Source organism: Quercus lobata, chromosome 4, assembly GCF_001633185.2.
Source record: "Quercus lobata isolate SW786 chromosome 4, ValleyOak3.0 Primary Assembly, whole genome shotgun sequence".
Lineage (NCBI taxonomy): Eukaryota > Viridiplantae > Streptophyta > Magnoliopsida > Fagales > Fagaceae > Quercus > Quercus lobata.
The window spans coordinates 41,236,488-41,260,211 of NC_044907.1; the positions used below are offsets into that span (position 1 = coordinate 41,236,488).

At 32.1% G+C, this 23,724-nt stretch overlaps 1 protein-coding gene across 1 annotated transcript; it reads left to right on the plus strand.

Annotated features, from left to right (window-relative positions):
• Positions 1–2,100: 2,100 nt before the first annotated feature.
• LOC115984085 (uncharacterized RNA-binding protein C1827.05c) lies at positions 2,101–7,706 on the plus strand. The gene is made up of 10 exons (XM_031106989.1): positions 2,101–2,232; positions 2,345–2,452; positions 2,573–2,696; positions 2,819–2,874; positions 5,575–5,622; positions 5,726–5,823; positions 6,814–6,883; positions 7,004–7,114; positions 7,248–7,299; positions 7,438–7,706. The coding sequence occupies exons 2-9, from the start codon at positions 2,354–2,356 to the stop codon at positions 7,287–7,289; spliced, it is 648 nt and encodes a 215-aa protein (XP_030962849.1). The 5' UTR covers positions 2,101–2,232; positions 2,345–2,353; the 3' UTR covers positions 7,290–7,299; positions 7,438–7,706.
• Positions 7,707–23,724: the final 16,018 nt, after the last annotated feature.

The following is a 23,724-nucleotide window of genomic DNA, read 5'->3' on the forward strand; positions in this document are numbered from 1 at the left end:
ATAAAAATAAAAAGTCAAGGGTACAAGTTGTCTGTTAAACTATTTATGTACTCACATGCATACTCTAAATTCTCAAATCTAAATTCGAAAAAGTTTAAAAAGTATTTTAGCATTGAAAAAAAAATAAAGGCAAAAAGTTACCCCACGATCCAAATAGAAGGAAAGAAGAAAAAAAAAAAAATCATAAGTTGATGCATCAATGCATGTGTGAATTAAACATACTAATGTAAATATAATATTCATTTTGATGGATGGAAGGAAGTATTTTTACTAAAAAGGCAAAGCTCAAGCACTAATCAAAACCCAAGCTCGAGCAGTAATAAATACCCTTTTTGAAGAAACTGGTGAGTCTGGCATGGGAGCAATAATTCGAGATGGTGATGATAAAGATTGCAAGGGACTTTTTATGTTAGAGATGGAAGAAGTGCTGGTGTTTGCACGAGATATTGGTGCTCAGTGATTGATTTTAGAAGATGACTCTACCGTGATCATCATTGTGGTTCAGTTAGATTGTAGTATGGGAGTAGCTTTGGTCACTTGATATCTGAGATACAGTACAGTTGGGGTGTTTTTTTCAGGGACATTCGATTCAATCATGCTCGACGAGGGGCCAACCAATCTGTCCATTTACTAGCCAGACTTGCTCAACATAGTGATACTTGGCGCATCTGGTTAAAGGATCACCCTATTCAGTTAATTTATACCATTAGCTACCGAGAGATGCTAGAGTGAATTGGTAGTTTTCTCATATGATGACTCTCTTTTGTAAGTTTGTCTTATGAAATGAAATGATCAGGCTTTTCCAAGATTTCCAAAGATCCTTTTGCAGTTCTCAACCCCGATCAAAACTCACTAGTCCCATGTGAAAATTGAGAATCCCAAAATATCATTAATGGTAATCTTAAACAGTATCTGCCGACACAACAAGACGATAATAGTAAAAGGATTCTACCATACAAAAACATTAATAGTAATCTTAAACAGTGTCTGCCGACACAAGAAGACAACAATAATGCTTAGTTTCACTGATTTAAAGACAAACAATAATGCATTTTGCAAAAGCATTTAATCAAAACAAATATGTATTATCTCTTGTAAAAGGATTCCATCATGACATCTTAACATGCAAAAGGATTCCACCAGGATATCCCACTGTATATACCCAACTGTTTGAACTAACTATTAAGCTATATAATAGGTTCAAGTTACATTTGATGTAACACTTATAAATTACAGTGTTTACACCGCAAATTTCTAAGCCATTTAATTCAAAAAACTATTTTATCCATGTCATCATTATATTTTACCACTAATTACTTTCCACCCAAGCTTACCTAATTAATTATCTTAACTGAGAGAGAGAGAACTAACTATTAAGCTATGTAATAAGTTCAAGTTACATATAATGTAACATTTGTAAATTACAGTGTTTACACCACAAATTTCTAAGCAATTTAATATTCAAAAACTATTTTATCCATGTCATCATTATATTTTACTACTAATTACTTTCCACCCAAGCTTACCTAATCAATTATCTTAACACACACATGTTAGTAGATTGATGGTAAGAATTAAGAAATACGACTAGTGTTCACTGTATCTCGTAGTTTTCGGTAGTTTATTTGCATATCGTTTAATATAGAGCAAATGATGTTAGTAGATTGATGGTAAGAATTAAGAAACACGACTAGTGTTCACTGTATCTCGTAGTTTTCGGTAGTTTATTTGCATACCGTTTAATATATAGTTTTTTTTTAAGCATTTATGTTAAATGCGTGTGATAAAAAACTATAAGTTAGCATTTTTATTTTTATTTTTTTTTTATTTTAAAGGAATTAGTTTTAATCTTTAATAAATTAAAAAAAAAAATAACACAAAAAACAAAAGTCTTTTAGCCAAATTGACACTTTTTAAGTCATAAAAAATTGGACCAAGTGTTAGTTTGCAATTTTAAACCAATCAACTGGGTCCGATAATGGGTCCTATAATTTGGGCCTTTTCTTCTTATTAACCCTTCAAGACCACTCCTGCAGCTATACATACACTCAGCCCAAGCCCAATTTCCACACCCAAAAAAGAAAAAAGAAAAAAAAAGAAAACCCCAATTGATAAACATAAACCCTAATAACAACACTTTTCATTCATTCGAACAGAGAGACTATACAAAGCGCAACAAAAGTAGCTCTACCTGTCGCCAACAATCGAGAGACCCGCTTCAATCCATTCGAGGTAATCGGCTTTAGTATCAATCGATAATCTCTTACTTTTTTATGCTTCGAGTCTCGATTCTAAAATATAGTGAATAATCTCTAATAAATAGTTAGTGGGTTTTGTTTTGTAGGTGAGAAAGATGGGGGTGAAGGCAAAGAAAACGATGAAGAAGAGACTGAAGAAGGCTTCACATCAGCATTCACTTTCTTTACGTAAAGATCAAGCTCCTGATTTCTTGGTATTCCCTTACTCTTTTTCTTTTTTTTTTTACTTTAATTTTTTTTTTCTTATCATTGTGGTTATTGTTTTTATTGACATATCAAAATTTTCAATTTAAAAAAAATAAAAATAAAAACAGCCACTAGAAGGCGGACCCGGGCGTAAAATTCCAGAGCAAAAACCAATTGAGCCAATTGAGGATAAAGCTACAGTTTTGTACCTTGGTAGAATACCCCATGGATTTTATGAGAAGGAAATGGAAGGTCTGTCTTTTTTTTTTTTTTTAGTCTAATTATTCTGATTATGAAAATCTAAGGTAACCCATTTATAAATTGTTTATTTATTTTTTTTAATGGGGTTGTCCATTTTTATGTTGTTATTTCAGGTTTCTTTTCTCAATTTGGTAAAATTAAGAGACTCAGAATTGCAAGGAATAAAAAGGTTAGACTCCTAACCTTATTTATATAATGGTTCCTTATCTGTGTTGTACTGGTTTCATACCTGCCGTATCATATGTTATAATTTTTCAGAAATTGCTTGTATCACTGTACGGGTACATGTCGGTGCTTCTTAGATTATAAACTTATACATATTATGAGTGTGTATAGATGGCTTTTTTTTTTTTTTGGGTAACGAACATATGAAGAGGATTTTTAACATCTCTGTATTTTAGGGTGTTTTTTTATTTTATTTTGTTTTATAAAAAAAAGGTTTGGTTCATGACTTTGTGGTGTCGCATATCAATACTTGTGGTTCATTATCTATGAAACCTCATTTGACTTCAGAAATTTAACAAGCTCAGGCATGAACCTGGCATCGCCTGTTTTTTTCGTGGCCTTTCTGATGTCCAACAAAGCCTAAACACCACCTTATCATGCCAATTCTTGAACTGGAACTGACCCATTGCGAATAATGAAAAGAAGCTGATCCACAAGCCCATAATTCATCAAAATATTTACAGCACTCGAGGAAAACCATAAATTCCCAAGCACTCCCAAATGTTTTTGAAGAATAGGACCATGACCATCTAGGATCAATAATTCATAAATTTTACATGTTCATCCACATAAGCGAGTCTTGTATGGTCGGTATTTAATCAAGTATTAGTGATTAACAAGCTGCACATTTTCACACAACATTGAAACTCTTTCATACTTTCTTTCACTTTTTCTGAAGCCCATTGTCTTGTATTTGGATGTGTTGGACGTATATAAGAATAAACTGAATGTTAGGTTCGACCTGATAATTATTAAGCTCCATTCATCTGTTGCCACTGAACCTTGTGCAATACAAAAATACATCAGATTACAAATGATGGATGCCCGTTCCTCTGAAATATGTTGCATAAGCTGATCCACAAACCCATAATTCATCAAAATATTAACAGCACTCAAGGAAGAGAAACATAAATTCTCGAGCACTCTCAATGCTAGCTCCCTGGTTTTTGAAAAATAAGACCATCTATGATCAACAATTAAGAAAGGTTCAATCTGCTTCTACATAATCGAGTGCTGTATAGGAAGTAGTTAATCACATAAAAATGATTAAAAAGCTGTAAATTTTCAGACTTTCAACATTGCAAGTCCTTGGTGAAATGATCATACTATCTCACTTTTAAAGCTCATTGCCTTGCAGTTGGATGTGTTGGGCTTATTCAAGAATAAACTGAATGTTAGTTTCGCCCTGCTAATTGTTAAGCTCCATTCATCTGTAGCTACTGAACTATGTGCAATTCAAAAATACATCTGTTGACAAATGATGGAAACCCATTCCTATGAATATGTTGCATTCATTTCATACCTTTGAACTGAAGATACAGAATTTAAGTAATTGTTTTCTCTTCAAATTTGAGATTGAAGATCTTGAATGCCAAAAATGATTTGTGTTTATTCTGATTAATGTGGTCATGGAGTAGGCATTGCTTGTTCTATGGTTCAACGATGGAAGTATCCATTTCCCTTTCCAAGGCCTTAGCTTCCTAGTTCTCGCTTTCAATCTGACCTAGATCATAATACAGTTAAGCAACTTGGCTAGGATATTTGATGTGTTTTGAACTGTCCTAGCTTTATTGGATAGATTTTAATTCTGATTGTGAATGTGGCTATAGTTTTTCTCTGTCTTGTTTTTATCAAATGGTTAATTTCCTCTTTATACAGTACCATCTCTTAAAGGTAGCGATCTAGCCCACAACATGCTTGGTCAACTTAGATCTTAAAAATGTAGAATTGTCAATTTCAGCATTTCCATATGTTACAGCTCTGATAAGCTGTTCCTAGAAATATTTCAGTTGGTAAAAGTAAATAGCTATCAATCAACTGTTTCTTGATTGTCTAGTGAGGTCTGCTTGTTTTTTCTGCTTCTTAGACACAATGATAGCACAGGTGAACCTTCCCTGGTATTTCAGTATTTGGACCAAATAACTAAGATCTTTTTGTAATAATAAGAAGGAAAAAGTTTAGCTATAAAATTGATTGTAACCAACCTTACTCAATATCTTTTTATTGGAGGTAAATTTTGACAAATCTACCATTGGATTATAGCTTCTTATATCCTCCATGCTTGCAAAATTTCTAGAAAACTAAAGATCAATAGCTATGTCATCAATTAATTGTTTAAATTGTAAGTTTTTGTAATTTAAATTATACATAAAATATAAGCTTATAGATGATATAGTAAATGATATCCGATTAACACTAAATTTGACATGTGTATTAAGAATATAAAGAACATACAATTCAACGGTTAGATTTTTAAAATATGTTGTAATATTTATTTTATTGAGGCTACAACCAATTTTGTAGCTAAACTTTGTCAAAATAAGAATGGCTTCATGATCGTAACTTGGTGGATCACTACAGTTTACTTTCTCCTGTGTGTGCCTCCCTTGGGGAGGCAAGTTACCACAAGAGCCTTGTCATTTAAGCTAAGATACCATTTGAAATGTCCTTTATTTTTCCTTGAATGCAAATACAGCTTGAATGTAATGCCTTGAACATAGGCACATTGAACATTTGCAGACTAAAATAATGGTATTTCATATGTTTTATGCAGAATTAATTTTTTGATTTAGTTGCTGATTTTATTTTACGCTTAGTTGATATTAATTTTTATTTTTTTTTCCCGTGATTTTATGTTTCATAGACAGGAAAATCAAAACATTTTGGCTTCATCGAATTTGAGTCTCCTGAGGTTATAATCATTACCTTTTAACCACCACCATCACTATCATTATTATTGCACAACAAAAGTTCTGTTTAACTTGTTGGTCTTAAGATTACCTTTTCTTGTGCAGGTAGCAAAAATTGTAGCTGATTGTATGCATAATCAACTGTTGTTTGAGCACCTTTTGCAAGTCCATCTTATTCCTACCGAGCATGTTCACCCAAAATTGTAAGCAGTTAATTAGTATATACTACAGTGCTATTATCTTTTCTATATCCACCTAAATATGGAGTGAGGGTAACATCAAATGATCTTGTTTAAAGTAGTACTATACAACATTGCTTTATTTTGTTTCTTTGGTTAAGTTGTTTTGCATCTTTCTCTTCAAATTTATAGAAATAAAATTAAGCCTTGATAAGGAAAGCTACCCACATCAGTCAAGGTGTCAGAATGGAATCAATTTACTTGAAAGTGGAAAGGAGGGGAAAATATAAGTGAAGTAAAAGAGGGATAAGAAACTTCCTCAACTTTCTTCTTATTTATGCTAGGAAAGTTGAAGGAAATTTTACTACTTCTACTAAGATGTTTGTACCCTTTGCAGAAGTGCTGTTCCTTACTTGCCCTAATAACTCTATTCTTCAAAGCTGATCTATTTTGGGAAAAGAATTTTTGTGGTCTCATAATATGGTTCTCTGTATATATGCTTGTTTATATCCATGTTTCCTTTGCTATATACCCATGTAACAATCTAGGAAAGTGGAGGTTGAAGTTATGCCTTCTTTTACGTTCACATCCCCCAAGCCAATTGGAGTGCACGTATAAATCCAATAAAAACATTAAATGAAATGAGATTGATTCTTAATCTATTATTAAAGTTTTAATACAAGTACCTTTGGGTCAAATTTGTATTTTTTTTTATATATTATAAAACCTGAACAAAAGAAAAAAAAATACTGTTATATTTGTTGTGAAGCACCTATCAGGAAAAAAAAGGTTTGTATTTGGTGTCATTAGTATTAAGGTATTATAGTTTTGTATGTTTAATAAAATCTGAACATAAGAAGGGTCAGATTTGCTTACCTTGATACAAATATGTTCATGTTGATAATAATGGAAATTACATTTCGTCCTATGCTAGTAAACACAATTGCCTTTTGATCAATATATCTTTGATCATATTATTTTCTTTCTTTTTTATAAATATATATATATTTTTAGATGGAGAGGTTTTAATTACCGATACAAGCCAGTCAACTGGGTTCAACTTGAACGTGATCGGCAGGACAAGGTATCCAATGTGTATATGAAAGAGATAACCTCTGGAAACTATTTCTTTAAAAAAATAAAAAAATAAAAAGAAAAGAAAAAAAGCTATTAAATTTTTTACTATTCCATGATGATTATTCAGGAAAAGAGTTTGAAAGAGCACAAGAAGTTTTTGGAAAAGATTAGGATGCGAGATCTTAAACGGAAAAAGAAAATAGCGGCAGCTGGCATTGATTATGAATGCCCAGAATTTGTAAGAAGCTACACCTTGTTTATGTTTATCATTTCCTGTTGCACCAGTATTTTTGCTTTGCAAATAAAAATAAATAGAATGCAATAATTAGGTATTATCCAGTGCTGATTGGTGGTTGGTTTTATTTTTGCAGGTGGGTGGCGACCAGCCTGCTGCAAAGAAGATAAAAGTTTGATGATGAATAGGTATGTTACCTTGGTATCGTATCATGTGTAGTTTCTATATGTTTTTATTTATAAAAACTGCACATGATGAAATTATCAATATTATGATGAATAATATAATATGAGATGGCTGAGTTTTCTTCTCCTCTCTTATGCTAGGTTGATTTTGACTCGGAGAAGACGTGCGGAAGTGGAGTTTCTCTCTTATTGAAGAGGCACAAGCACATGGAGTTCCTAAGCCTTTGGCTCCTCGATAAATCTTAGGAAGTTAATGTTTTTGACATTTGTTCATGTAATCCTCTTTTGGCTGTTGGCTAAATATATTACTTAAAAGGAACCTGAGTGTAGGATATGTTACTGCTGAAAGAAAGAACAGGCAATTTTCTGGTCTGTTGATTTACAGGAGGCTTACTGCTACATCTCTTTCATTCTTAAGGTTTTTTTAAGGCTTCGAAACAACACCTTCAGCATTGCATTACTCCAAGAAATTGGTCTATTGTTGAGGTCATAAAGATTACCTAGAAAGTACCCTCTTCTTTGAACCTTATAAAACTGTCTTGGGTGTAACAGACTGAAGAGGAACTTCCTTGCTTGCCTTTTTACCAAAGCTAATATAGATAATCTGTTGAATAGAACAACATAAAACGAAACATCCCAACGTTTTAAGGGAACCTTAATGTCTAATGGTACTTGTTGACAGTAGACAGTCCACAGGGTATTATTTATTGATTGCCTAAGCGCCTAAGCCAATTGAAAAGCTTGGCAAATTTTGGACTTGGCAGCAAATATGTTGTCTGGTTCTCCTCCATAATTTAAAGTTTCTCTTGTATGTTGCTCTCATTGAGTGTGGAAGCAAAATTTCTACCAGACTCGCCTGTGGTTAGGCCTTATTCTTCCCAAAAGATGATGAATCAAATACTAGGCAGTATCCTAATAAGGTTAGCTCCTACAAATAGCGATGGATGAGTAATCAGATATTTGGTAGCATCAGGCAATCCTAGTGGGGTGGCAAATCTGATCAATTATCTTAAGTACTCTTCGTGTCATTGGTAGGATTAAAAGCTTCATGACTTAATTTGTGTGAAAACAAACTCTCTAGATACATATTGCCTTCCCCGGTTAGAAAGCTAGGACTGCTACATCATGCTTTAAAGATATACTCTAGTTTACATTTTGGTAATAAGGGTTTGTTGTTGTCTAGCGAGCAAGGAGATGAACATTTTGGGATTAAGGGTTTGTTGTTGCCTGGTTAACAAGGAGATGAACATTTTGGCATGAAGGTTTGGTTGTTGTCTAATGAAGGAGATGAATATATGTGACTTACATATAGAGAGTTTTAGATATGCGGTTTACATGGGAGCATACACACAAGTTTTAGAAATTTGTTGGAAGTTTTGGAAATTTGTAGATCCTAATGCTTTTGATAAAAGAGACAACTTATTTCAGGTGCTCATAGAACAGACATAAAAATATAAGTTACTTTATGTAAATTGTCAAGACATCTAATATATTTATTTTCTTTTTATGCTATTTTTCTTGATACCCAGACACCTATGCATGTACCATGTGATTCTTGAGAAAGTATCTCATGAGACTGTCTCATACAAGATTTTTTTTCGTGATTTTTCTTCTTGTTTTTCATTTCTATATATAAATGTAATTCTTTTGTAAAGGAACAACAAATGCAATCATCTCTCTCTCAACAACTTTGACAATGGGGTACCATTGACAGGGATCTTTAGAAAATGCAATGCGTGAGACCCACATGTCATTGGGACATTGGTCTCATGAGACTGTCTCATACAATATTTTTTCATGGTTCTTTCTAGTTTTTCTTCTTGCTTTTCATTTCTACATATAAATGTAATTCTTTTGTAAAGGAACAACAAATGCAATCATCTTTGACAATGAGAGTACCATTGCAAGGGATCTCTAGAAAATGTAATCATTAGTTTTTTTTTTTTCCCCTGGTAAATAAAGACTTCATTAAAATATCTTAATAAGGAACAACAACAACAATTAAAATACAAATTAGAAAGATCTAAATTAAGCAATAACTGAATATCAAAAGGAGGCTCAATGAACAAAATGAAATCCTCCTGCTGCTGGCATCTTTGGTTGGCCAGTGACTCCGCACAAAGATGACATGACACAATTAGGATGCAACCATAGAGTCCAAATGGGCAGTCAAAAATACAGCTCTACAGAACATATCAAATTTATGGAACCTTTCGTTCGAAAACTGTTCACTTTTAACCTTGCTACCCAATTTATTCTAGCAGTACCTCAGAGTTTTTGAGTGTTTCTAACACGCACCGCGCAGAGGGTTAAAAGTTTTAGACCTCTCTTGGTAAACTATTCTTTTACTGGCACACTGTTGTGCAAGCAAAGCCAATAAAAAACAGTGTCTGGAGGTATAGCTTAAATTTTCCGCAACCATGCACCATGGAAATTGCCTTTGCCATTTGCAAAGCTTACAAGCACTCCTTGAATCAAAATTCCCATTTTGTCACATAAGCACATCAAAATGGTGGGTCTTGCATATATCATGTTTACACGTGCATAATAATTGGTGGGTCTTGCAATCAAAGCTCCCTTCTACTTTTGCATTTGATGGCCAATTTTCTCCACTACAATTAATATATATATATATATATATATTTTTTTTTTTTTCTGTAAAGCAATCTTACAAAGATCACACTGATTCTTATCATATTTTTTTTTTCAATTTTTATGGCCAAATAGGATCTTAATAATAGGTGGCAGGGGTTTGTTAATGAATCATCCTTACCTTATCAACTAGTGAATGTGATCAGGAAGGATGCTCAGAACCGTACTTGGTAATAGTTTTGTCTTTCTAATGAAGCTTGTTTGGCCTTCAAAAAAATTTTCAATTTTTCTAAATAGCAATAATAGTAATAATAATGTATAGATTTTGTACATGTTATATAAGAATTGAGAATAGAGAGACTGAACATCAATAATTCTATAGACAAAAAATATCACTGTCGAAGAGTCAGGTTGTTACTGTGGAAGTGTTAAGTTGTTAATAGTAAATAAAAAAAATATTGTTAATGGTAAATCTAAATAAAAATTATTAAAAATTTGTCAAATGTAAAATTTTGTGCCTCTAGACGCATTCGTGCGTCAGATTCAATGTTTTGCTAAACATACTTGACAGAATCTCTACGGAAATATAGGATGGACACTAACTCTGAGACCACTGGTGCACTTATATACAAAACGTCTAGTGCTGGACTGAGTACTAGCAGTAGTCCCTAGCTAGCTAGAGGCGTCACGTCTGCTCATGGTTCAAAAAGCTGAGCCGCATAGGTTCACAAAATTTCATGGAGAGCATGGGAATAAAAAAGCCTGTCGTGCAACAATGTAAAATCTTCACTGTACATTCGAGAAGATACTAAACAAACAAAATGGTATTTTTTGGCAGTCCATTAATAATGTCCCTTAACTCTAGCATAGGAGAAGATGATGTTTATTTAGCTGCCACAGATGTGAGGAAGAGCTTAGTATATGTCCTCCGAAGGAAAGTTGATGTTAGGCCTGAAGCCAAAATGATACTACTAACGGTGATTGATGCTAAAATAAATAACCATCAAGACCCAAAAAACCACTGGAAGAGCTTAAAGTGATTCAATTTTTTAGATTTTTTAAGCATGGACCAGAGCTTTACAAAAGAGTTTTAATCTTGGTTTGGTTTTGTGTTTTCTTTCCTTGGAAATGTGCCGTGTGTCTATATTTAAAAGGGTTGTTAATATGTTCGTTTAAGAGTACAACAAATTCAAGACACAAGGCAAAGGAAAGCAAGACAAGATTACACCCAGGAGACCAATAAACTCTCCTCTGTTTTAAGGGTCCTTTCACAAAGCTTCTTAGGATCCCACTTCTGGGGCATCTGTCAGACCAAACCCTGACAGTATAACCACTCCTTATAACCCAACACAAGCCTAGGCCTGTCAAGCTTTGTCAACCAAGTTCTTTGTCCTTGTCAATTGAATCGTCAAGTTGTTATTGATTCTCATCTCGACCACCGCTAACACAGTAACACCCTGCTTAATTATCTACCGTGATTGTTAAAACATTTGTGGGTCTATACTTATTAGTTTTATTATTTGTTTCATTCCACATAATGCATTTTATAAGGCTCCTCACAAGAACCCAAATATGGAGTTCCTATTCAATCTATCAATCTTGCTACAACACCGGTAGGAAGCAACTAATGCAAGTCTAGTTTCTATCCAGAAACAGAAAACTATTGGTGAGTATAAGTGAATTACATCCCCATATGCACAGTCCAAGTGTCAAACATACAAAATTGCAATTTAGGAACAAGTTATAAATATAATTTCTTTTAAATAGCTGACAAAATCTTCAGTTTACAATCCATAAAGAAAACTTAAGGCTTATCTTCAGTTTGTTTGTGAACAAGTTATAAATAGTATCTCTTTTATATAGCTGATTTAAATCTTCATTTTGCAATCCATAAAGAAAACTGAAGGCTTATCTTCAGCCATTTTCATCGGTGTGGCCAGTTTTGCCTTCTGTATGCAAAGGAATTCTTTATCAAAGGTCGTCTGCATGTAATACCTACCATCTTTCAAGTTTCAGCTCTTAGCACACAACACCACACCCAAGAGTAGAAAGACCAAAATCTCTCACATTGGTCACATAGACATAGGAAGGAAAAAAATTAGTACATTAGGTTCCCCAATTAAATTCAAACACATAACTAGATTGCATTTTATTCTTCGCAGGAAAGATAATACTGTTTGTTCTGCATTGATCAACTAAAACAAGTATTTGAATTTAATTGGAGAATCTAACGTACTGCAGTTTGTAACTAAGGAACTGTAACTAAGTTTGGCCTGACATAGAAATTCCCCAAATTGTCATTAGTCTCATTACAACCCTATATGCATACACACCCTTGCACAAATAGAAAATTAACATTAACTAAAAAGAAAAAGAAAATCCCCCTACAGTCTATGTATGATCAACTTCAAATTTCATATACATAAGGTCAAGAATTACATTAATATTGGAAAATACTTCAAAGTGAGTGGCATTTTAAATTTACACAACTACAATGTCTCAAAAGAAAGTATACAATAATAATTTCCTAACCAACAAATCAAAACAGAGCAGAGCACCCAGTCATAGAAGGGTAAATTTGTGGCTCTAGAGAAATTGGTTTACTAAATTTGTTTCATTCCACAAGATGCATTTTACAAGGGTCCTTACAAGAACCCCAAAAAGAAGTTCCTATTCAATCTATCAATCTTGCTACACACACTGGTAGGAAGCACCTAATGCAAGTCTACTTTCCATTAGGAAGCAGAAAACTTCACAAGGGTATAACTGATTTACATCCCCATATGCAGAGTCGAAGCTTGGAACACATACAAAATTGCAATTTTGGGAACAAGTTATAAATAGAATCTCTTTTAAATAGCTGACATAATCTTCAGTTTACAATCCATAAAGAAAACTGAAGGCTTATCTTCAGCCATTTTCATCAGTGTGGGCATTTATTTATTTATTTATTTTTGATAGGTAATAAGAGTAATATTATTGATAAAAGATAAAGAAAGGCGAATACAAGGTGTTCACGACAATGAACACAGAAAAACAACAACAAAAGACAAAGAAATAAAGAAATCAAGAGACTATTCTAAGAGAAAAAAGGAACTCTATAATAGAAGAACAATTCATTGAACCTCAACACTGAGACCAATCAAAAAGAGTTCATTGGCACAAATCTTTTAACTAAATCAACGATTTCTCAGTATCCTCAAAGGAACGACGATTCCGTTCCGTCCATGTAATACATACCATCTTTCAAGTTTTAGCTCTTAGCATACAACACCACTCTACTCTAATACCACATCCAAGAGTACAAAACTCAGTACATTAGCTTCGTTAATTAAATCCAAACACATAACCAGATTGCATTGATTCTTCCTAGGAAAAATAATACTGTTTTTACTTTGTACCGTATTGATCACTGAAAACAAGTATTTGAATTTAATTGGAGAATCTAATGTACTTCAGACTGTAACTAAGGAAATGTATCTAAGTTTTGCCAGACATAGGAATTCCCCAAATTGTCATTAGTTACATTACAATATTATATGCATACACATCCTTGCACAAATAGGAAATTAACATTAACAAAAAAAAAAGATCCTATAGTCTATGTCTGAAAAGCTTTGAATTTCATATACACAAGCTCAAAAATTACGTTAGTATTGGGAAATACATCCAAGTGTGTGACATATGAAATTTAAAAGCACACAACTACAATGTCTAAAAAAAAAAAAAAGTATACCATAATAATTCCCTAACAAAAAAATCAATGCAAAGCTGAGCACCCAGTCATAGAAGGGTAATGAGAATGAAAAGGAGAAGAGCAGCAACAAAAGAGTACTTAAGAGCAGCCAAAAGAATAGCCACTGAGATAAAGAAGAGCTGCCACAGCACCTGAACACTTGCCCATGTCAGCAGACCAGTCAATGCTAAGGCTAATATGTTGTCTGGATCTGGGTCCAGCAGATCACCCCATCTTATATTAAATATGGGCCGTCCATTTTTCCCCAAATCATCATCATCACCATTAGATTTAGACCCAATTCCTTCTTTTTCTTCTTCTTCGTTGCTCTCCTTGGGATCTTTGCTCAACCCATTGTTGTTGTTGTTGTTGTTGTTGTTGTTCTCTGCTAATACTACTAAGAATCTTGTGGGTTTTCTTGGGATTTGAGGTTGGGACTTGGGAAGCAAAGAAGGGTAGCTGAGATTGTTGTTTGGAGAAACTAGTGGAGCTGAACGAATTGGAAATGGGTTTGGTGGGTGTGAGAAACAGGTGAGCCCTAACATGTCTTTGCCTATCCAAATGGCTCAATGGAAATGGGTATGGGGTGTCCAAAGGGGCTAGTACTGGAACAGTTGAACTTGAACCCCTTTCTATTGGAGGTGAGATGAAATTGCTAGTGTTAAAACTTAAAACATTTGGAAAACATTTTTTGAGAGTTCTCTTTGGTAAAAGTTTAAACTAAAATATGGTATGTAAATATGTAATAGTTAGCAACAAATAATAATAATAAATTAACCAAATAGCACTAAGTTACTAAACAATGAATTCAGCCAAAAAAAAAAAATACTAAACAATGAGAATCTTCTCTCTTTAAATATGTGAATATTTTTTAAGGATAAAATTACATAAAAAGGCTCAAAATTTATATCTTATTTCAATTTTTTGTGTGTGTGAATATTTTAATAATTAAAATGGGAGGGAGAATTTAGATTTTAGATGTTCTTGTTGGAAATATTAGAGGTGTCAAATTTTCAATTGAACTACAAAGTTCTTGACATCTTATTTCATATTAGGTCTTATATTTCTAATTTTATAAATTAAAATTTTGAATTCATGAAATCATCTTAATTTAAAGTATATGTTTATTTCTGTTATGCATTTACATTTTTCTAATAGTACAGAATTGGTGGACTTGCTAAACTCTGACTGAATATGCTCTCTAGAGGTGGCGTGGATTTTGGAAGATATTGCTATTATTAAGGATAGTTTTAATTTTATTTATTTTTCTAGTATTCCTCTAAGATGTAATCGAGCTACACTAGCTTTAGCTAATGCTGCAAAAGAGAAAGAGGAGGTTATTGTTTGGTTAGAAGAATGCCCCTCTTTTCTCTTCCTCATTGTACAAAGTGATATACATCAATAAATTCTACTATCGTTTCTGCTAAAAAAAAAAAGAAAAAAAAGTACTGAAGTAGAAAATTAACCAAAAAATATATTCTCTCTCAAGTTTAGGAGGTTAGTCCCCCTGAATTAACTAAATTATCTTTCAATTATCCCAATACATATAATCTTTTAGATGTTTTTATATTTCACTTTGTTTTTAACAAAATCATAATGGCATAATTGTAAATAAAAGTTAATGAGCATTTGAATCTTGTCACACCCATTGCCTTTTCCCCCCTATTTTCTTGTTTTCTTTGTCATTTTTCTTTAGTTATGCTATATAATAATAATTATTTTTATTTATCTTTGTGTGATGGGGGTGTGATCTTGAAGCCAAGCCACAAATTGATGATGGATGTACGAGACAAATATGATCATCTCTTTGTTTCTTGTTGTGGATCTTGTGATGAACTCAATCGATCTATGATGACGTGACACATGGAGAGAAGATGACAGGGAGTCAAAATACGGAAACTTTAGAAATTGTGTTGTCGATGTGTTGGTCACTTCGGATTTTTGTGTTTTGTGTATAAATCAAGAACACAAATGGGTTTTTTGATAATAGGGTTTGGTTTGATTGTTTTGTTGTGTTTATTTAGGGGCTATTTTTTTTAATTATTTTTTCTTTATAAATCCATCGATGAATTTGGCAGTTGGTTGGTTAATTTTATTTTATTTTGACTACAAGTAGACCTCAAATTCATCACCAAGCTAGCTACATGTTCAATCTTGGTTAATTTTTCTTGTCTAACAAGCTTAACTACTTGAACTTGTTCACAAGCTACTTAATTAACTTGTTATTTCCCCATATATGATACACAACACAACAAAAATTTCTCACCCCTTATTAAATCTATGCTAATAATTAATAACTAAAATATAGCTGAAATTATATTATATGAGTTAATCAGATCGAATGATTTTATCTAAAGTTTGATTCATAGACTCTATATTATTAGAAATTATATATAATTTTTACTATGAAAAAGTCTATTGATATTAGCAATAAATTACAAGTAATAATTTGATATCTAATAAACTTATTTAGAATCTTATAAAATCCAACACACACACATATAAAATAGTAGTATATTATTATTATTATCACTCAAATCAAATCTCATCCTCATGAGTTTATTTACAAATACACTAGTCGAATCTAAACTGGGACTTAAATTTTACTCGTTTAGTAAATAAATGAATAATAAATAATTTATATTTTAAATGAATAATAAATAATAAATAATTTATATTTTTTATTTATAAACAATTCAATTTCTTTATAACCCTAATTGCTGAATTGTTTTGACTTAAAACAAGGGTGGAGCTAGAGGGACAATTACCCCCTTGGCCTTACCAAATTTCCCCTTCCCAATATATATATATATCTTTTATTTCCACTTTTTTTTTTCTGGTATATTTCTTCTATTTGTCTAAGTTCTATTGGAAAAAAAAAGAAAAATAAATTAAGGTTTAAAAGTCATAAAATTAAAATGAGGATTAAATAAATAAAAAAAGAGAAAATAAAGAAGAAAAAGTTTTAATTCAAGAAAAAAAATGTACAAAAAAATATTTTTACCTTTCAAAAGTGTTGTGAGTTTAAGTATTTTATGTAGTAACTTATTATTATTATTTTTGATACAATTTGTATAAGTAGTAAATTTATTAATAATTATCTAAGAATCTTCATAAATTGATATTGATGTCAAGTTAAATTCCAAAGATTTACGTGCACAAATTGTTGCTATATGATTTAAAATTATTATAGTTTAATCATTTTATGAGTTTAACAAAAGCTGATATTACTTAAGGTTTATCTAATTAATTACTTAAAACTATTACATGAGAATTATAAGTGGAATTTTGACTATGAAAAAAAAAAATTATTCAAATATAAAAAACTTAGCAAATAAATACAATATAGATATGCTATCTTTTTATGAGTTTTCTAATATTAAAATACTGTTTAATATTCATATGAATGATATTTTTATTGTATAGATTGGTCTTAATTATATATTATATATATATATATTTATATAATGTGGGCTTCAATATATATATATATATATATATAATATGTGTGTTCATTGTATTCGTCCATAATATGTATAAATTTATGTACATACGTGAATGTATAGAGACGTATGTATATTAGTTATAAATTTTATCCTTCCTAAACTTAAATCTTGATTTCGTCGCTGAAAATGATTCGAGAATTTAATAAGGCCTTCTTGGCGGTGGCAAAATTTATTAATGCTGAGGTTATGATAACAGCAAAAACCATAAGTGATTTGGGATCGGTTGAAATGGTGATTAACCAATTAATAATGGTTGTGTAGAAATAAGTTAGCTTTTTTTACCCAAAAAAAGAAAGAAAAAACCCTATGGCCATGGTATTGTCATACCGGTCTCCAATAGCACGAGACATCATGTTAAGCGCATCATGAAAACATTGAATTATTCACTATTATGATGATGGTGGTGGGAATATTCACAAAAGAATTTAGTGATGATAGTAATAATGATACTAATGGTAGTAGTAATGATGATTAAGGCTAATGCTGTTTCTACTATGATTTAGCAATACTCTCGTATTTTTTTAAGGGTTCCATTAATGGGTGCTTAAGTGCATCATGTTAAGATAAAATTTTATAATGCAATCTTTTTATAGGGAGTTAAACTCTTTTCATCTTAGGGTCTGTTTGGATACTGCTGAAAACTGAAAAATTAAAAATTGAAAACAATATAGTAAAATAATTTTTAATTGTGTGAATAGTATTATAGGATCTAGGTTAGAAGTTATATTTGCTGAAAGAGGAACTTGTGGGTCCCGTAAACAGTGCACGGGACCCACCCAAGGAAACGCAAATGTGGATAGCAACACAAACGCATTGCTATCCAAACCCACTCTTAAAAGTTCAATTTTTTATTTACTTTTTTCCTAATGTTAGAGTATTAAGCTGGGGGGGTTTATTGCCATTTTAGATCCACACACACCCAAAACTTGATTTACCAGGTTGCTATTGTTAAAATTTTTTAGCAACAATGAATAATAAGTTGTTAAATATAAGAACTATTTTTTTTTTGTAAACTTATATATGTTATTTTATTCTCGCTCTCCCCAAATAAATTAAAAATATCTCCTTTCTCTTCAGTCTCATCTCTCTCCACACACACACACACACACACACTCTCTCTCTCTCTCTCTCTCTCTCTCTCTCTCTCTCTCTCTCTCTCTCTCTCTCGTCCTTCTATCTGAGACCTTGCCACCGTGTCCTTCGATGTGTAGATCAGCAACTGTGGCGGTGGTTGTTGTGATTTTGTGATTGATTTTGGGTGGTTGTGGGTTTGAAACTTGAATTGATGGCTGAATCCATGGTTGGGGTGGTGGTAGATTGGCAATCGTTGTGGATTTTGATCAACGGTGGTGGTGGGTTGCGATTGTGGTGTTTGGGGGTTGCAATTTGTGGGTTTGGGTTTTGGTTGTGGCTAATATGGGTTTTTTGGGCAATTGGTGTGGGTGATATGTGGATTTTCCAATGGCGGTGGGTGTGGTTGTTGTGGATTTGCCAGGTAGTGGTGGCTGTGGTTGATGTGGATGAGTGGATTTGCTAAATGGCAGTGGGTGTGAGTTTGGTGGTGTTGCAATGGTGGATTTGGTGGTTGATGGCTAGGGAAAGAGGTTGCTTGGTTGCTTCACACACACACACACACTAAGAGAGAGAGAGAGAGAGAGAGAGAGAGAGAGAGAGAGAGAGAGAGAGAGAGAGAGAGAGAGAGAGAGAGAGAGAGAGAGAGAGAGAGAGAGAGTGTTTTTTTTTTTTTAATGAATAAAAATTATAAAATAATGAATAGTATTTGGCTATTTGTGATAAATAAGAAATGAGTTATTGGATGAGTTGTAAAATTGTGTGTTAAAATAGATAAGGTAGCTTTTTAGAATCTAAAATGAGAATTTTTTTAGAAATCTGAATGCGAATGCTCTTAAGTGGCAATCCTTTAAAGCATCCTTAATGCAATGCATGCCTAAGGCACCCATTAATAAAACCCTTCTTTTAATAAGAAGAAAGTTAAGGGGAAAAAATTACTAATAATAAACTCACAATTGATGTTATATAAATTCTGACCAAACATTTTTTCTACTTGAGGTAGAAATGAATAAAAATTAAATTAAATTAAAAAACTAAAAACTAAAAACTAAAAACCTTGTGTGGTTTCCCATAAAACACAGAACCCATTTGAGATTTTGCATGTAACATTTAACGTATGTGATATTGTTTAATGTGTAAATTGTTAAACATATATGAAAATAAACAATGAGTTGATCATGTGTCATCACATGAACATCACTAAATATGAAAATATGTCATCACATGTTTCAATTTACTGTTTATTTTATCAGATTTTTAATGATTTGCATGTGAAATAATACCATAAATTGGTCAAGTGTTATATCCAAAAATCTCAAGAGGGTTTTGTGCTTTATGGGAGAAACCATAAGGGAGTTGTGTATTATATATATATATATATATATATAAAGTTTTTTTTTGGTAGAATATATATAAAGTTTCATACAAAAGAACATTGTGTGAAATAGGGGAATGTATTTAGTGCATTCGACATATAGATAAACTCTCATACAATATGTGGATTATACACAATTAGGAGACTCACATGTTGTGAAAGAGTAGATGTATATCTTGGATGCGATTATTGGTGAAGAAAAAGCACTTCTCTTGTTTGACAATTGCTTAGCTAGCATGAGACATCTGTCATGAATCTTATAACTAAAAGCTCTCTAATTAATTGGAAAGGTTTGGGCATGAAAATCCAGTGATGTCCCATCGACATGTAGAACATTTATAGAAAATTCTTGTAAGAAAACTCCAGCTGAATCCACCATTATAAGATCAACAAAAAGTGATGATTAAAGTCTCTGTGGTTTACATAATTGAACTTGATTAAAAGGGAATCTTTTTCTCAACGAAAAGGTTATATAAGAGCACACAAAACAACCCCAGATAGAGAAAAAGTTCAAATATTTTTAGTTGTATAGTAGCTTTTTAGTTTCCCTTTACCAAGATTTCTATCTGGCCCAGTTTTATGGGCCTCATTTCCTGCAGATATCACATAAAGTCAGTGGCCCATCCCCGTTTTAAATAGCTACAAAAGAGAGAGAGAGAGGAGCTGCAATCAATTAAACAGTCTACAGATTCTTCGCGGTACAGTACTCCCTCATTACTGTCGGCAAAGTGAATGTACATATAGACAAATACGTCCAAATTCAAAGGGTGGTGATGATTTACTGTGACAACATTGTATAGATTCATTCGGAAAAAATAGAGAACAAGAAGACAATATTGTACAAAGAAACCGACCAACCGAGCTGAAGTGAACTGTCCAATGTTGAAAAAAATTGAATTGAAAACTGAAAACAGGGTTACACTACACACTAAACACTACACACACATGGGAAGGAAAGAAGAAGGGAACAAAAAGGGTCACCATCTTTTTGAATACGAGATTATGCAATGATAGCTTCAAAAAGAACCTTCCCTTTTTTCTTCAAATCTCTCTCTCTCTCTCTCTCTCACAGAAAATCATCTTCCTGTTCCTCCCTATCCATCACAACTTCAACTACAACAACAGTTGTGTACCCATTTCCCATCAGGGTCCCACACCCATCAATTTTTCCGTACAAAAGATTGATAGGAAAGGCTAATGATGTACAGCTGGTGTGTGATTAGGACCCACGTACCCTTTCCTTTTTAGGCATAGACAAACCCACCTTCCCTCCCATAGGGGTCTTCAACCATCAGTTTGTTTTAAATATTCCGAACTTTAATCATACCTAGACTCTGTTTCCTTTTTCCTGTTTTTCATTATTTAAAATTACATCAATTCACTTATTAGTTATCAAAACTACAAATTTGGTAATATTTTACATTAAAAGAAGATAGTGTGTGAGTAGTGTAATATTTCTTTCATGAAAGGTTCTTGTTGTTATCGATTTTTTTGTACATCAATCACAATCATAATGTATAGTTTCGAATTTTTTTTTTTTGGGGTAAAATTAGTGTTTATTTAGACTTATTTTTTATTTGAATAATAGGTTTAAAGACATAATGATTTTATAATTACTGAAGTGACATATTATGATTAATATACAATTAAAATAATTTTTTTATAAAAAAAAATAATAAAAGCCTTGTTAATTGTGGTCCTAATTAACATGATGTTGCACTAATTACTAATTAGAGCCTACCACCTCATTAAGTTGTGCGATTTTTTCTCCATAATACATGTTTTGAATATTTTGGCCAAGTAGTTTGAAACTTATCTCGAAAAATAGTATCTTTATGAAACCACAGATGGAACTCAACTCTTCGAGAGGCGAATTTTCTGTCAAATCTGCTAAGGTGGCTATAGTTGATGTGAAACTCAATAAGACTAGAGCTCTAAAAAGAGGGTATTTTTCGATATGAGTTTGGAAGAACTCTATTTGGCCAAGTTCAAATTGCATTATTGAGAAAAAAACGTCCTAAATTGGGTGGATCTTGTTGGGACTGAGATCCGGTGTATCATATGATTATTACTTCCATGTGAGTTGTAAAAGTTAATAGTGTAAAGAAGTAAAAAAAGTTAAAAGGTTCAATTTTTTTTTTTCATAGAGCATCGAATTCAAATCTAATCCTATTTTGTTTAATACTTTAAGGGTAAAGTTAACATCCCTTTAAGGTATTTGTTAATATGTAATTTAAGAAATTTTTAGATATCATTTTTGTGAAAATATAAGAGCTATAAAAAAAATTTAATTAATTTTTTTTCTATTTTAATAATAAAAAGTCTATAAAAATATTTTCTAACTAATATACAGTGTTTTTTTTTTTCAAACATTAATTTCTCATTTGGATTTTGCCACGTGGGAATGCATGGTAAGTTCTGTAGGTGGGGGTCTAAGGCTAAGGCTAAGGCTAAAGCTTTGATGTTAGTGAGCTGAGCTGACCCGTGAGTGGAGACAGGAGGGAAGGCAAAGGCAAAGGCAAAGAGGTCAGCAATCAGCAACGTCTGATGTAAGTAATCAGAGATTTTTGACAGTGTCTCAGTCTCAGACCAACTGAGATTCTTCGATTTTTGTTTTGAAATCTTACGTAAGAATGGACGGTTCAGATCCCGGGACAGACAGACCACTGTTTCACCATTTGAACAGCAAAGTAAATAATTATAATTTAAAAAAAATCTATCAAAAATTAATTAAAGGAATGTGGTAGATGGGGGACCACGCGCTTTCACCTCTACAGGAGTAGCAACTAGCAACTAGCTTTTTCTCAAAAAAAAAAAAAAAAAAAAAAAAAACACTAGCAACTAGCTAGGCTCTTTTAGATCTCTACTCTTTCTACCCTATACTTTCTACTGCTTACTCGCTTGGGGCACAAGCTGTAGTTGTCTCTTGTCCCATGATTCCGAATGTAGATTTTTAGTACCTACTTTCACTAATTACTATTGTCCACTCAATCTACGTAGTCACAAGCCGTTTAAAAGATTCCACCAATTATTTATTCATTTTTTTGCACCATATAAAATAGAAAATGTGAAATGAATGCCGACAATGATTAACAATTTCATTTATCATAAAAGTGATATTAAAATTTTTTTAAATAGATTGTTAACCGTTACTTTGTATAAAAGATTCCACCAATTATTTATTCATTTTTTTGCACCATATAAAAAAGAAAATGTGAAATGAATGCTGACAATGATTAATAATTTCATTTCTTATAAAAGTGGTGTTAAATTTTTTTAAAATAAATTGTTAATCATTACTTTAAAGACACTTGTTAGTATAACGGTATAACCCATATAAAATTTTTAAGTATTTTTAAAATACAGAGAAATAATATTTACTTATCTCATATTCATGGTAAATTTTATTACGAATTTAATAAGTGAGAAAGAGAAAATATCATTCTATATGCTCTCGGAGTATTTAAGAATTCTCTTATTATATGTCCAATATTTTTGTAACTTAAAAAATCTAATTTATATCAAGTTTATGTTATTATTATTGTCATTTATATGTAGAATAATTTGAAGACTTCTCTTTTTAAATTTTATGCTTTTACATTTTACAAGCTTAAATCACATGATCATGTATTTTGTGATTTATAAGCCACGTGGATATTTTATGACATTTTTATTCATAATTTGCTTACAATATAGTGGACCAAGATTGTGAGAAAATCAATAAATTGTAGACACATGATCAAAACAATTGAAAACCAAATAGCATAATAAGAAAATGGATCATAGTTTGAGAGATATTATTACATTTTTACACACACAAAAACACTACTAATGCTAAATTTATAAACTACATATATATACTAATAATTATTTTTATTTTTAAATTAGGGGTGGGTCATTGTCCCCCATTGTCCAAGAGTTGCTTCGTCCTTGCTTGGGAGAGACCCAAGCTTTTAACCTTTTATATAAAAATTTAAAATGGGAAGTATTGGAGCCTATGCCCCATAGGCAGAGGGAGGGGGGCTGGGGGGAGGCATGGCCCCCCCTGAATTTTCCAAAAATGCCCCTTCCCCTCTATTGTTAATAAACTAAATTAGAAATTTTTTGATACTATTTTCATAGGAAATAGAAAAAATTGTCAAAAAAAT